The sequence below is a fragment of the Hetaerina americana genome, unplaced genomic scaffold, assembly GCF_022747635.1.
Source record: "Hetaerina americana unplaced genomic scaffold, ioHetAmer1.1.p SCAF_4, whole genome shotgun sequence".
NCBI classification, from domain to species: Eukaryota; Metazoa; Arthropoda; class Insecta; order Odonata; family Calopterygidae; genus Hetaerina; species Hetaerina americana.
In genome coordinates, this window is record NW_027286985.1 from 54,380,500 (window position 1) to 54,393,664 (window position 13,165).

Below are 13,165 nucleotides of genomic sequence, written 5' to 3' on the forward strand. Positions count from 1 at the left end.
CGACTTACTCATTACTTCAGTCTACTTACCCACTACTCAAGTCTACTTACTTATTACATAAAACCACAAATTCCGCAAAAAATATTTTCATGGTAATGGCTTCAATTCCAGTGATATCGATATTTCCCAAAAACGTTAACACAAGTGCATGTAGTTCAGGCATAAACTTCATCGGCGTACGTTCCTGATGACTCGGGACATCGATAGACTACGACCCTCGAAGGCAAGGCGATGAAGCGGCTGTGCGTTCGCGCCCAAAGACGAATACGGGGCCCAACATTACGTCGTCGTTTCGTGCTCACGGACCCTCCCATATGATCCACTCGTTGAGTACTGCAAGGGGGATAGTGAGAGATACACGCAGGCGTATCGCAGAGACGTGATTGCCGGCGTGGAGAACGCCACCGCACGTGACCAGGCGGGGATCAAGCGTAACAATGATTGATGGCAACGGCCTCCCGACTCCAGATGAGAAGTCTTCACATCGCGAGACGCCTTCGTGCTGTGGCGGCGGAGAAGACAACGCCTACCGCACGCTCGTGCGTTGAGTACGGTTTAATTTCACCTCCCCTCTTCATCACTCCCTGACACCCTTTACAACCCTCACCAATGGAGTAAAACACCTTTCGTCCGGAAAAGGGGCTTCGAATCGAGCATGGACGGGCATAAAACCGTGATATGTATAATTAGACACACCTTGCCGGAATCACCTCGGGCACTCCTGTCCCTTCGATCTGCCTTTAACTCTCGTCAAATGTTTTGAAACTACTAACACCACCGATTGATACATGTTCCGAATATTCTAAAATTGAAATAGTCCATAATTACGCATCTACAAGATATACGAACTTCTCAAAAGTTTAAGCAATGAATATAGACAAACTCGTACATTTGAATATCCTCAAAAAAATTATGGCTAAAAATAATATAACGTCGTTTTATTTAATTGACAAAACTTAAAATCAATGGAAAATAGATACCCTTTTAATTTTCTTCCACTGCTTCAAATTAAACATGAATTTTCAGATTAACAAAAAGAATCCAGTGTTAAGCTGAAATCCAAGATCATGAATTTTACATGTGTGCATAAAAATTGTTTAATTTACCATATTAAAATATAGATGAGAATACAAATTCTTATTCACACAAGTTTTTCATATTAAAGTAGATTTTTTTATAGCCAGAGTAAAGTTTATCTTACTTAATATCCCATTGAAATTTCACAAATCTTTAAGAGGATTTGAAGAGATAAGAAAAAAGGATCCAGTCAAAATAATTAAAAAATAAGTTTCCTTTTCTTTATTTAGAAATAAAAGGAATCACTTCCAATTATGATTGTACAAACATTTCAACATCTTATTGGTATATTTGTTTCCTTTTGTAACTCCGGATCTTGCATGCCTAACAAGATAGCAAAGAAGAACAATTTCTAAGACAGCAAATTGATTACTCGTAAATTACTGCTTAAGAAAGCTTGCTAACAGCTAACTACAATAAATTCATTAATTTAATTTTTGGCTTCAGGGAAAAATGCTAATCTTGCAATTGGTAGTTTTTGTACACTTTCATAAGAATTTCAAAGTGTAAGGTGTGTGAGATAAGATTTGGTGCTTATGCAGACTTATTTAATCAGAAAAAACCTTACAAAACAATAGCAAAATAAACAATAACCTTAATTTTTTGTACAATAGCAGACAAATAAGGAAATTTAAGGAGTCACCAGGTATAAATCAATGCCTTGGCACAAAACAGTGATCAACATAAATATTAAAATAAAACTACATTCAGCTCAAAAAATAATTCCACAGCCACCCATCATTTTCTCCAACACAAATATTGACAGATGTAATAGGGGCAGAATCCTGCTCTTCAAAGATTTTAATTTACATTTATAGTACCATTTACTAAAATCTTTACCCTTAACAACACTCTTCAAAATACAATTTAAAAAAACATTCAACGAAATTGACTTTGGTTACCACTCTCTCACAGAGGCACAATAATCATGAAGCAAAATTAAAAAATGAGTCTTGTAAAAGAGCAGTCAAAGAGTTATTTTCTAGTCTCATAATTTCGAAACCCCCAAAGAGATACATGCAATCTTCACATTTAAAAAAAATCCACCATTTTTTTCATGAGGATTCGTGGCTAGGCTAATTATTAAATAATTTTTCTTATCACCCAGACACCCATAAATAGGTGTATTTTCCTGAGCTTGGGAGAGTATCCCATCAACCCCATTTCCTCAATTGCTGCCACAATGACCTTTTTTATTTCACAACATTAAATCTTTTTTTTGTTATTAAAAACTACTCTTTCCATATTTAAGGCGGAGGGGGTTACGAAATGTAAGAAGTAACAGGGATGTGGACAAGTATTCATTTTTTTTTACAAGTAGGGGCCGCCCTTCCCCCCACGTTATCATCACAGGAGCAAAGGAACCTGTATACGAGAGAATAATGTGCCCAAAAGAGGCAGACTGAAGAAATATTGAGGAAGTTTTTTTTTCTTTTTTTGGGAGTTGGGATGGGAGCAAAAAGAAGTGGGAGGTAAAGGGAGGAGGAATATTGTAAGGCATTTGGAAGGGGAGAACAATTGGATAGAATTGCATGACAATCATGTCATAAAATATTAAAAAGGAGAAACAATAACCAACTCATGCTCACCTATATATATATATATATATATAATAATTATATACACATTCCAAATGATAAAAAAATCACACAAATTATTTTGCACGGTGCAATTGGCATTTAACCGTGCTCGACTGCCTCATTTCATATCACTACTCTACAAGTACATTTCAAGAGATTTCAACCTAGAAAAAAATGGGGAATATTAAACTTGCCATTTTTTTCAACACTTTATTCAACATGATGATAATATTAGGAGATACTTAAACCTAGATAAACAAGAAGGTGATTTTTAGGACTAAAAAAATTTGTACAATCAAGGTGATCATAGGTGGTTTTTATAGAACATCCACCAATGCATGGAAATGTTCCTGCATGTCCAATGCCAATAAAAAATTCCTCAATGGCAGTCATCTTAAAAAAGTGTCCAACGATTCGCATTCTCATGAATAACCACAAACACACATGCATGCATTATACACTAGGTTGATTACATTTCATTTTCAGGTGGTGTGGGGTAAAAAAGGTGACCACTTCTAAAAATTGATGAAATTCCACAAATATTATTAGCTTTCTGTAAACCATTGCAAAACAACAAAGTGGCACCAACACGATGCAATTAATTTAAGTGGAAATATAAAAAGAGCATGCATATTCCAATATGGCCAACATGAGAATTATATTTCATAATGATAAACTGTACTCTGCTGCAGGTAAAAATTACTAATACCTCAAAGCCTCATTTAATGTGGCTCACCTTTTAATAACATACTAATAACCGTACAGAGCTGAAAATCATTGTTTACAGCAGAGTTAACATCTCACTGACTTTGTAAAAACTAAATAATTCAAGGAGAAAGAAATACACTGCGCACTGCAGTGTACTTCTCCATATACACTTTGAGAACTGCCCGGTGCATGGCATCTATCTCAAGGCGATACCCCAATAAAAGGCACACCCACTTGGAGATATTTAAAGGCAGCCCGAGCAGGAAGTGGGCAGTATTATTTCAAAAATTATCTATATTGAAGGCATACCCACTTGCAAACATTCCCATCATTCCTTTTCTGTTCTGAATCCATCATCGATATTATTATCTCATCAAAGGGTTTTGGGGAGGGGTAGAGAACAGTTTGCTTAGTCATAACTTTTATTATGGCTTAGGAAAGGACAAGTCCAGAGCATCATGCATCAAGGACAGGCCCAAAACCTATTTGTTTTTTTTTCCAGTGGGCTAGCAGATGAAGTCTGCCAACAAAAAATGCCTACTGCACCATCCTGCAGCCCGCTTCAATTACCACGGGCTATCCTTTCACCTCAGGTGGCCAAGGGTCCGGGGGTAGGGAGTGAACCCCTCTGCGAGGGGGGGGAAGGGCACTTGGATAATGAAGACCTAGATGTAGTGTTTGGCGTTCGGGTGGCCCAGTTCAGAAACCACTCAACACCACGAACTGGCACATCCCTGGCCAGTGCCTTTACCCTGAGGTTGCGATCTTCAGTGAGGAGGACAACCTCACGATAGATGTGCCTTGCTGCTGGCAACCCTGCAAAGAGAACAAGAACACCTCAAACAAAATAACATATCTGGGCTCCACAGAAGTGAAACCATTTAAAACTGAATAAAAGAAACCACATCGATATAAAATAGCTCAAAAATAAGTAAGGGGGTACCTAAATATGAAATCATTCTAAGAATGCCCGAGAAATTAGAACTTAAATTCAAGTAATCTAATTAAAGCTGTTGGGACTTGATACTATCATACTGCTCACATTCCAGCAAGTATCTCCTTCAAAAATGAATTGTGCATACTGAGTCTAAGTGTGCCCTCAGTGTAAAACAAGAGAGAACAATTACCAAATGAAAACTTCATATCATCCTTCTGGTTGATTTACAAGAAACAGCAAAAAACTCAAGAGGATACAAAATAACATTCCTCAAACATATTACAAAATGATAACACAGCATTCACAAGCATAAAAACTTTGCCTATTGTCACTTCTAAAGTTTGATTTACAAGTAATAACTGCGGCTGGAAAAATAAAACTTCAACAGTTTTTCAGCAAGAATACATTTGGACATTTCGATGAACACATATTCAATTTTTTTAACCTTACATATATTACCTTGCTATGAGTTTTATTTTCAGAATATGTGGTATTACCCTTAGATAATTAGCTTATATCCATAAAAGATCTTTTTTCACTAATAGTATTATGGCAGAAGTGTTGACTTATCCACTAGTACCATAAGAATTAAGGACCAAGGTTTTAACGAAGCACTGGCACTCACCCCTTCGCCTCCAGACACATGATCTATCTGTAGTGGCTTCATGAACGCCCTTCTGTGTACGGACCAAACTGAGGCATGTGGCAAGGATGCGATCATCATTGCCACGCAGCTCATTCTCACCTCCACCTCCTAGGCCCTGCAAGGAAAGATATATGTGACAATACTCTCATTTCACTAATTAAGACTGCCATTCACACATTCACCTTCAAATAATCCAGAAAATTCTCCTTACAGATAGCAGAATAAACCTTTAACTCTGTTGGTTGCAGATTAAATTGATAACTAACAACCAATCCCATCCTACAGAGATTACTGGTTCAAAATCTTGGTACCATTTTTGCACTAACCCCACTCCAAATAAATCTACCAGAAAAAATACAGTCGTGATATTATTAGGGAGGGGACCGGTGATATGGGAAGTTGGAAATATAGAAGCCCTTAAGAACATGGGACTTCGAAACTATGAGCATCAACTCATGAAATCCTGAACTATACATTTGGAATAAGTATGCCGCCATGCATGCTTAGCACATTACATAGTGGATTTGAAGGGTAAAGAACAGCTGGTCAATATGTAGTTAACAATAAACAAAATTTCTAAAAAGCAGAGAATTTGAGAGGGACCTCCATCCCTACACACCTCTAATGATGGAGAGCAAGACTGAGATCAAGGAGTATATGCAGGCCTTACAACAAATGAGCTGGATGACTGAGCTCCACTCATTTATTACTTATAATAATGAACGTGAACAGCATATTCACCACCACCACAGTAATCAACCCAAAGGTCAGTTTGATAAGTGAGGACGGAGCTCACTTTGTAAAAAAATGCAAGGGCCATATAACACATTGGTCCCTGTTAGTTCACTGAAGTAATGCAATGTTGGCCCCAGATGAAACTTAGATGGGCGACCTCCATACTCTTACAGTGGTGCTCTTGCCCTGCCTTCAGGTGGCAAGTATGTTCAACATGGGTTGAACAATGGACCAATATACCAAAGTTCACAGGGCTCTTGTTCCCCTAAACCAGAAATCATCAAGTCCAACAGCATGCCAATTTCACATATTAGGATAGGGTGGGAGTGGAACTGTTGCCTTTGCCATCTGACATATCCTAGGTAGATGTTGCTTGAAAAATTACAGCTTGGGTGAATTTTGTGAGTGCCTAGAAGCATCACCGAGGCTGGAAACCAGCCCCCTCCCCAGTCTGTAGCCTATTACTCACTGATCTATCACACCCCCAATGGTGTATGTGAACATTCTTGTAGTGGCACTAGGTCTTAATGTGCTTGGTAGAAAATGCTAGCCTATTTCACAAATTCAAGCTCTCAATCAAAATGATAAATGGAAATCATCATTGATGATATCACACAGTAAATATTACCCGCTACCACCAACAATGAAGTTTATAAATGACTATAATTCCACTCTTTTATCCCTATTTGAAGGAACACTAAGTGTGCAGTTGTAGTGTACTTGGATTGTATACGATATGTGCACAGCAGGTGATACACACCTAATGTAATGAAATGCACACAATTGAAAGCTTTTTGATTACAAGGAAATGTGAAAGGAAAGCAGATATACAGAGGCAACTGGTATCTTGGTCCATAGAATGCATGCATACCAACATTTGTCTTCAAAAACTTACTGAGAGATAAAACGACCTCCTTTTACAGTGATGAATTCTTTAAAATTGGTTAAAGGGTGATAGGCAGAGAAAAGGGCAATACTAAGAACAATAAAATGTTTACAGATGGAAAAATAAGTCACTTAAACTCACCGAATCATCTTCCTCAACGGTGAACGTTGTAGATGGTAGAACAGTGCCTCTGGTGGTAACACATCGCACTCCAGGCACAGGTCCACCCCCAGGACTTCTGAGCAACGTGAGGGCAGATCGTGCCCCCTCAGCCACAAGAACACAGTGGGAAGCCGATGGGGGCACAGCAGAAGAACCTGTGTGAGTTGGGCGTTGACCCCCCCTGGCAAGACCTTCTAGTTCACTGACCACTGAGGGATTAAGATATATTTCCTCGTTAGCATGCATTATAATTACTTACTTATTATTCATGATTTAAAAACCTTCAACAAATGGTACGTAATTCAGCTAGATATATCACAACTCTTAAAATAGGAAAATTCTCAAGGCTTAACTACACAGTGGTGTAAGTGCCATTGACAATACAAGCCAGACTTTTATGAAGACATGAATTAAATTTTTATGCTCTATCAGATATAGCTCCTGACCTGATTAGTTATTTGTTGCAAATAATAATGACAGGCATTACTAGCAAAAGATATCAGCAGACTCAAATTGCCCTAATATATCTGAATTGGAAAATATTTCTTCAATACAATCTCTCTGGTTTTTACAAGTCTGGGCCGAAGTAGTATGGTAGCATAATTACGCTCTGTTATTTATCCTTCATGTCTTTTAAAACACTTAACTCTAAATCTTGGGCTTCAGGAAATTGTCCATAAAGGAAATCCCTCTATTATTAACACAAATAAGAGCACAATTATACTTTACTTCATTAGTTTTGTACACACACTACCACAAAGTAATGCATGGATTTTTTAAGAATAATGATCAAATTATTGAGTTAGAACAAAAAATAGAAATAAAATGCTTTGTCCTAAGAATTTTTAAAATATAAATGTCACCAAAATTGAAACTACACCAGGGTTACTCAATATTATTTAAGCATCATATGCTTATTTTTGGCCACGTTATATGAAAAAAATGTCTTATTACTCCCTAGCTTGAAACTGATAAACGGGCTTCTCAGAAAAAACTACAGGTGAACCACCAATAGTCTCACCACCACCAACCATAATAACCACCAACTACCTCAGTTCAGGGGGAATGGGGAAAACTTCCTCCAGACACTACTATCTATCCTTTGGTTCCAAGGAGAAATGAGAAAAGTAGCGGCCGCTGATGGTAAAATATTATCTGAACTGTACTTCAACTCCATTTGCGACCGCCTTTGGGCGGCGACAATTACGTTGTCATCAAGTTTAGCCTCTCAGTGGTCGATATTCGTTTACGAAGTAGCTTAGAATCATTAGCATCCTTCAACTGCACTTCCTCTTAATATATTTTCTTACGCCAAGCTTTACTATGGTCGAACCACACAAAAACACTGGCGCTGAAATAAAAGCCAATATGGTTTTCCTTATTAAGCTTTTACCCAACGAGTTTAACTCTGAACCAGAGAAGTATTCCCCTTAATCGAAAAAAGGTACTCGTGTATCACACAACCATTAATTTTATGAGCGTCTTTCAACCTGAACGTTTCTAAATCACATTGCTGATTACCACACGTTCGATGATCAAAAATTGTAATGATAAATAAACACAGACCCTACAGACGATTTAGCAAATGTTGGTAATCGGCAAGAGTAATCAATATAACTTGGCCATGGTAATGCGATTCTAAGTCATCCGTATACGAATTTCGCCTCTCCACATCGGCTACACAAGGAAATCACTAAATGTAAGAAAACTTCATATTCAAGTATTTTTGCGAGGAAATGATAGTATTCCTTAAAATGAACTTCACTAAACTTTCTTTTTAACCTATCAAATGGCAGCGACGATCTCTAAATACATAGACATAGTTTACTTTTATTATATTTCGTAGTCGAGGAATAAAAAAAGACGAACAGACATGGTTTACTTCCATTATATTTCGTAGTCGGGAGATAAAAAATGTATGACCGCGTCGAGTCAAGCGATGAGCAGCACCCTCAGTAAAAGCGAAGTACGCACTGTAGACAAAACCAATGCCAACAGCAATCGCGTCATGATTTCACAAAGACGTCAGAATAATGCCTCAAGGAATAATTTAGGATTACCGAAGACTGATTTGGGCACATTAGAAGACGGAGGGACGACTCATTTTCAAAATCTCTTTCAGAGTGGCGAGGGGGGGGCGGTAAAAAAAAACCTCGAGAAGCCTTTCCTTTTTGACACTCTTCATAGAAGAGACGTTAACGGGAATCAGACGAAAGGCTGTATGAAAAAAGTCGAGCACGCCTTCCTCAAAACGAAACTCGTCGGAAACTGCGCGCAATCTTTAAGAGGAAAATATCTCGGAGAGGAGGAAGAGAGAGATGAGAACGATTGCACCCCGCCGATTCAACATGGTTCGTTACAGGGCTAAAACGATTTTTTGCGAAGCAGCCGACGACGTAATACCATTTCTTAAACTCGGGGTGTTCAATAGAATCTTCATCACCGTCACATCTGGAGCAGTTTTCCGGAAAACTGTGATGACGATTCAACTGATTGTGAGAACAGTTTTTCCGCATCATGAGTAAATACATCACACACAAAAAGTTATTTTTAAAAGAGACAAGAAAATAACGACTCAGTGCGCAGTGGCAATCGAAAATAAACAAATAAAAACAAAGTTCAAATGTAACACGATACTGTAAACTAAAATTGGCTCAGGATCAAGATGCCTCCCCCCAACGTTCCGTTACCGCCCAAGGTGAACGCTCCAACTCCCCATATAAGAACTCAGCTGAGTTCTCGTCCTTCACAAACTTCAGCGAGACAAATCGATAATCGTAATTCAAGAAACACATCGGGATACATAACCGGAGACGAGGGATCCACATTAAAATAAAATTAACGATGATATACAAATTTATTAATGCCTCGGAATACTTTGAACGTGTGCAAACACCTTCAAATGCATTCGGGTAGAGGAAAAAATTAACTCTTTCAATGAGTAAGAATTAAAGATTAAATCATTTATTCCACCCACAGTCCACTGTAACCTTAGCAAATAGAGTCAACGTGACTTTAACTGTCATAACATGATTTAGAATCATACAGTTCCCAAACCAAAGAATTAAATTCGTAACAACCAATGAATTAAAGAAACGAGTAATTCTGCTTTGAAAAACGAGACTTATACGTTGAAATACGAGAACTGCTGTCACAGCAGGTATTTCAATTCGCAAATAAGGTTTCGAATGGTTGATAAGCACTGGAACGAAGAAAACCAATGATGAGACCGTTCGTTACCTCAATCTAAGAGCTTCCCCCATTGCATGTCGAATCCTCTACCTTGGAGCCATTTCACCAATAGAAATAAATATGGAAAAATCCTAATATTTTAAGCGCTCGAAAAAGTAGGTCGTTACCCGCGCACAGAAAGCGAAAACCTAGGACGCGACAATGGCGTGGGGCAAAGAAAAAGCCACTACACATGATGAGAGGCCAAGGACACATAGACGCGGATGACTTCGGTTGAAGGCGTAACTGGAGTTCCGAATCAGGAGTTCCAGGGGGTTCCGAAAGACGTAACTGGTGCCTCCGACACCTGTTGTGTTTCTCCTTCCCACAAGGACTGGACCAAAGGGTCCGCAATGTAAGCTGGAAATCGAATTTTCATATGATTTATCATACGAGTAGTATTTTTGGCTTTCTAATTTCGACTGTCATATGCAAAGAAGGGCATTCGATTAAATGAACGAACCCATTTCAACAGATTTAGCAACAAGCATTGGTTAATATTATCCACTTTTCATGCCTTGAAAACGTTTTCATTAATTGAGCCACACACTTCAACTTAATCCAGAATCGCCTCCGGCGCTTCTATAGCCTCCCTGAGAGATAGTCCACACCTTGAACCCTTGGTTACTCCCAAGCTTCGGTCAATATGACTTCACGAAAACATGATTTTATTTGAGCGGTTACATTGACGTTGACTGGAGTACGTATGCACAATCATGCAGGTGCGGGCAGGATCTAATAAGAGATCTGCAAGCGCGAGGAACGGATTATCCCAGTGGACTGCTTCGCGGGTTGGAGATTCAAATCCCCCGAGGAAATGGATGCTGTATTCCGTTTAATCCCCTCGCATACCCATTCACGGTAGGAAACGGCCAAAGACGCGGGAGCATCATCGAGCTGACACTTGCGCCAGCGAGGTGAACCTCAAGAGGAAATGATTGGCAAGAATAATGAGGACGAGAAGGAAAGAGATCCATCCAGGAGGCTAATTCATCCATTATTTCCAACATCCTCTTAATGCCTTTTAACACGAGCGTCGCTTGTAATGCGTCATCAAATACGAGGCACCATGAACTGATCCCGAACGGAAGTCGACCATCTGTCCCTCCGGGAGACTTGACGGGCAAGCAGGTGGATTTGAGGGGTAATGTACTGAAGAGAGTGCGATGAAATTATGCTGGCAAGTGGTCATTTGACAGGCAGCTCACAAGTGCAAGAAGCATGACGATCTTTATCACCAGTTTCATAAAATCAAAACCCATTGGGCGCTGCCCAAAAGGACTAAAAGGATTCTGGTGGGGGTGAAATAAAATGAGTGACATTATTATTTGCAAGATATACTCGTATGTTGAGTGTACAAACAAATTACACCACTCACTTCAAGTCCGCTCAAATAATCGTAAAACACATAGCCCTTCATACCAAATGATTTTTGGTCCGGGCGTTCGAAGTACGGGGTATATCCTGCGATTCCATCAATATGATCGAAAGAAATACCTTCCTTCTGAAGCAAAGTACCGTTTGGACCTTATTTTTCTGCAAGAGCAGTAATCAATATAGCATGCTTTTTACCCAATAAATTCAGAGTTAGTTCATTGGCAACTCATTACGGTAAGTTATCACTTCTCCTCGAGACAATAAATACCAAATAACAAGTTATTTGCGACAGGCAAAATGTATAGAAAAGTACAAATTGGTGATTTTATCATTAAGAAATAAATCCTCTCATGAATAGTGAGAATACCACTGTGTACAATGTTTATGAACAGATTAACCAGCGTTTTTGGTTGAAGTGGCAACCTTTTAGAAATTAAGATGTTGGAGGAAGGCAAGGGAAAAGGCTAGCTAGACTAGCTACATTTTCGAATTTTACCAAATGGCCTCGATCACAGAGGAGCTAAGACGTATGGACGTAAGACGGAGAACCTGAGTGATGGAAGCTCAGCGGGGACGAGAGGAATAGGGGTGAGAGCAAAGAAAAGAGGAACGGAGGGAAAGCACTGGAGTGGATGGATGACCATGCGAATTCCTAAAAGAAAGCCTGCGCGACGGCGCCATTTTTTGCATCCCGAGTTCAACGTGCATGCCCACATGGACGGAATCTGAAAAACAGGAGCGAAAATCCGCTACGGACGCCCATATCTCTACGTAGTCCTGTCTTAATCATTCACTTTTGCTCGCCCTACATTTGACTTAACACAATCTAAGCAAGGGGTATTTTTAAACGTTATTATGACAACAAAGAGATATAACAACTACTTATAATCAAAATTTTCCTAATAATGAGCACTAAAAAGTCCTTACAAAATTAAAAAAGTCAAATGCTTACTCAAGTCGAATAATTCGCGCATTTCAGCAATTTATTACGTTCACGTTTCGGGCGACACTATTCAAAATCAATATGGGACTAACAATCATACCGAAACGATGCCAATCTTTTTACGAAAATTATATCCAAAACAGAATGGAGAGATTATAATTATTTAATTCGACATTGTTCCTAATTGTCTTTTCCTTGATGTCATCGACATTATTTAGATTTCCAAATTGCCAAATAATACCGGGTAATATCAGACGGAATAAAGACACGACACGCGCGCGAAAAGGCGAAATTGTACAATAAATAAAAAGTAATTACAAAATAGAAGAGCAAAAAAATTTATTTTTAACTTTTGAAAACATTGTGGACTATTCGGTTGGCACTTCACAAAAAAGTAACAACTCGAACGAGTAAACAAACATTTATGTCATAATATGCAAATATTCCTAGCTAAGTAATTTTGTACTTTTACTGATCGTATTAAAGTACGCATGTAGATTACTTAACTTGAGAATATACTTACAATAGACGATAACAACAATGGCCTTATATTAATTCAATAAATAGGTAACATTTATTTTTGTCAAGTAGGTTTCCATTACATTTCTTATTTGATTATTTTAATATTAAATAACTGGTTTCATATTCATTAGTTGATGGTTTAGTTTCTAAGAGCTGGTACTCGTATTATGACTCATTGTTGAAGGTTCCTCTTAGCTAGTTATGAGATAAGCCAATTGCAATATGTTACGAATTCCACGGTTACTCTTGGCAATTTTATTAACATTAGAGGGCTAAAAATATTTTTAAAATAATAAATCGAGTAAGAGCATGAACTTTTTCTTAATAGAATGCTATGATTACCTTAATGCGGTTAAATATC

General features: G+C 38.4%; 1 protein-coding gene across 1 annotated transcript in view; it reads right to left on the reverse strand.

Moving 5' to 3' along the window:
• Positions 1-1,273: 1,273 nt before the first annotated feature.
• Positions 1,274-13,165, reverse strand: part of Smg6 (Smg6 nonsense mediated mRNA decay factor) — a 174,360-nt gene continuing 162,468 nt past the window's right edge. Inside the window, exons 21-23 of the mRNA XM_071590282.1 lie at positions 6,711-6,940; positions 4,928-5,063; positions 1,274-4,181 (exon numbers count right to left, since the gene is read on the reverse strand). Of these exons, the coding sequence (XP_071446383.1) occupies positions 3,955-4,181; positions 4,928-5,063; positions 6,711-6,940 (593 nt within the window). The 3' untranslated portion in view covers positions 1,274-3,954. The remainder of the gene's footprint in view (positions 4,182-4,927; positions 5,064-6,710; positions 6,941-13,165) is intronic.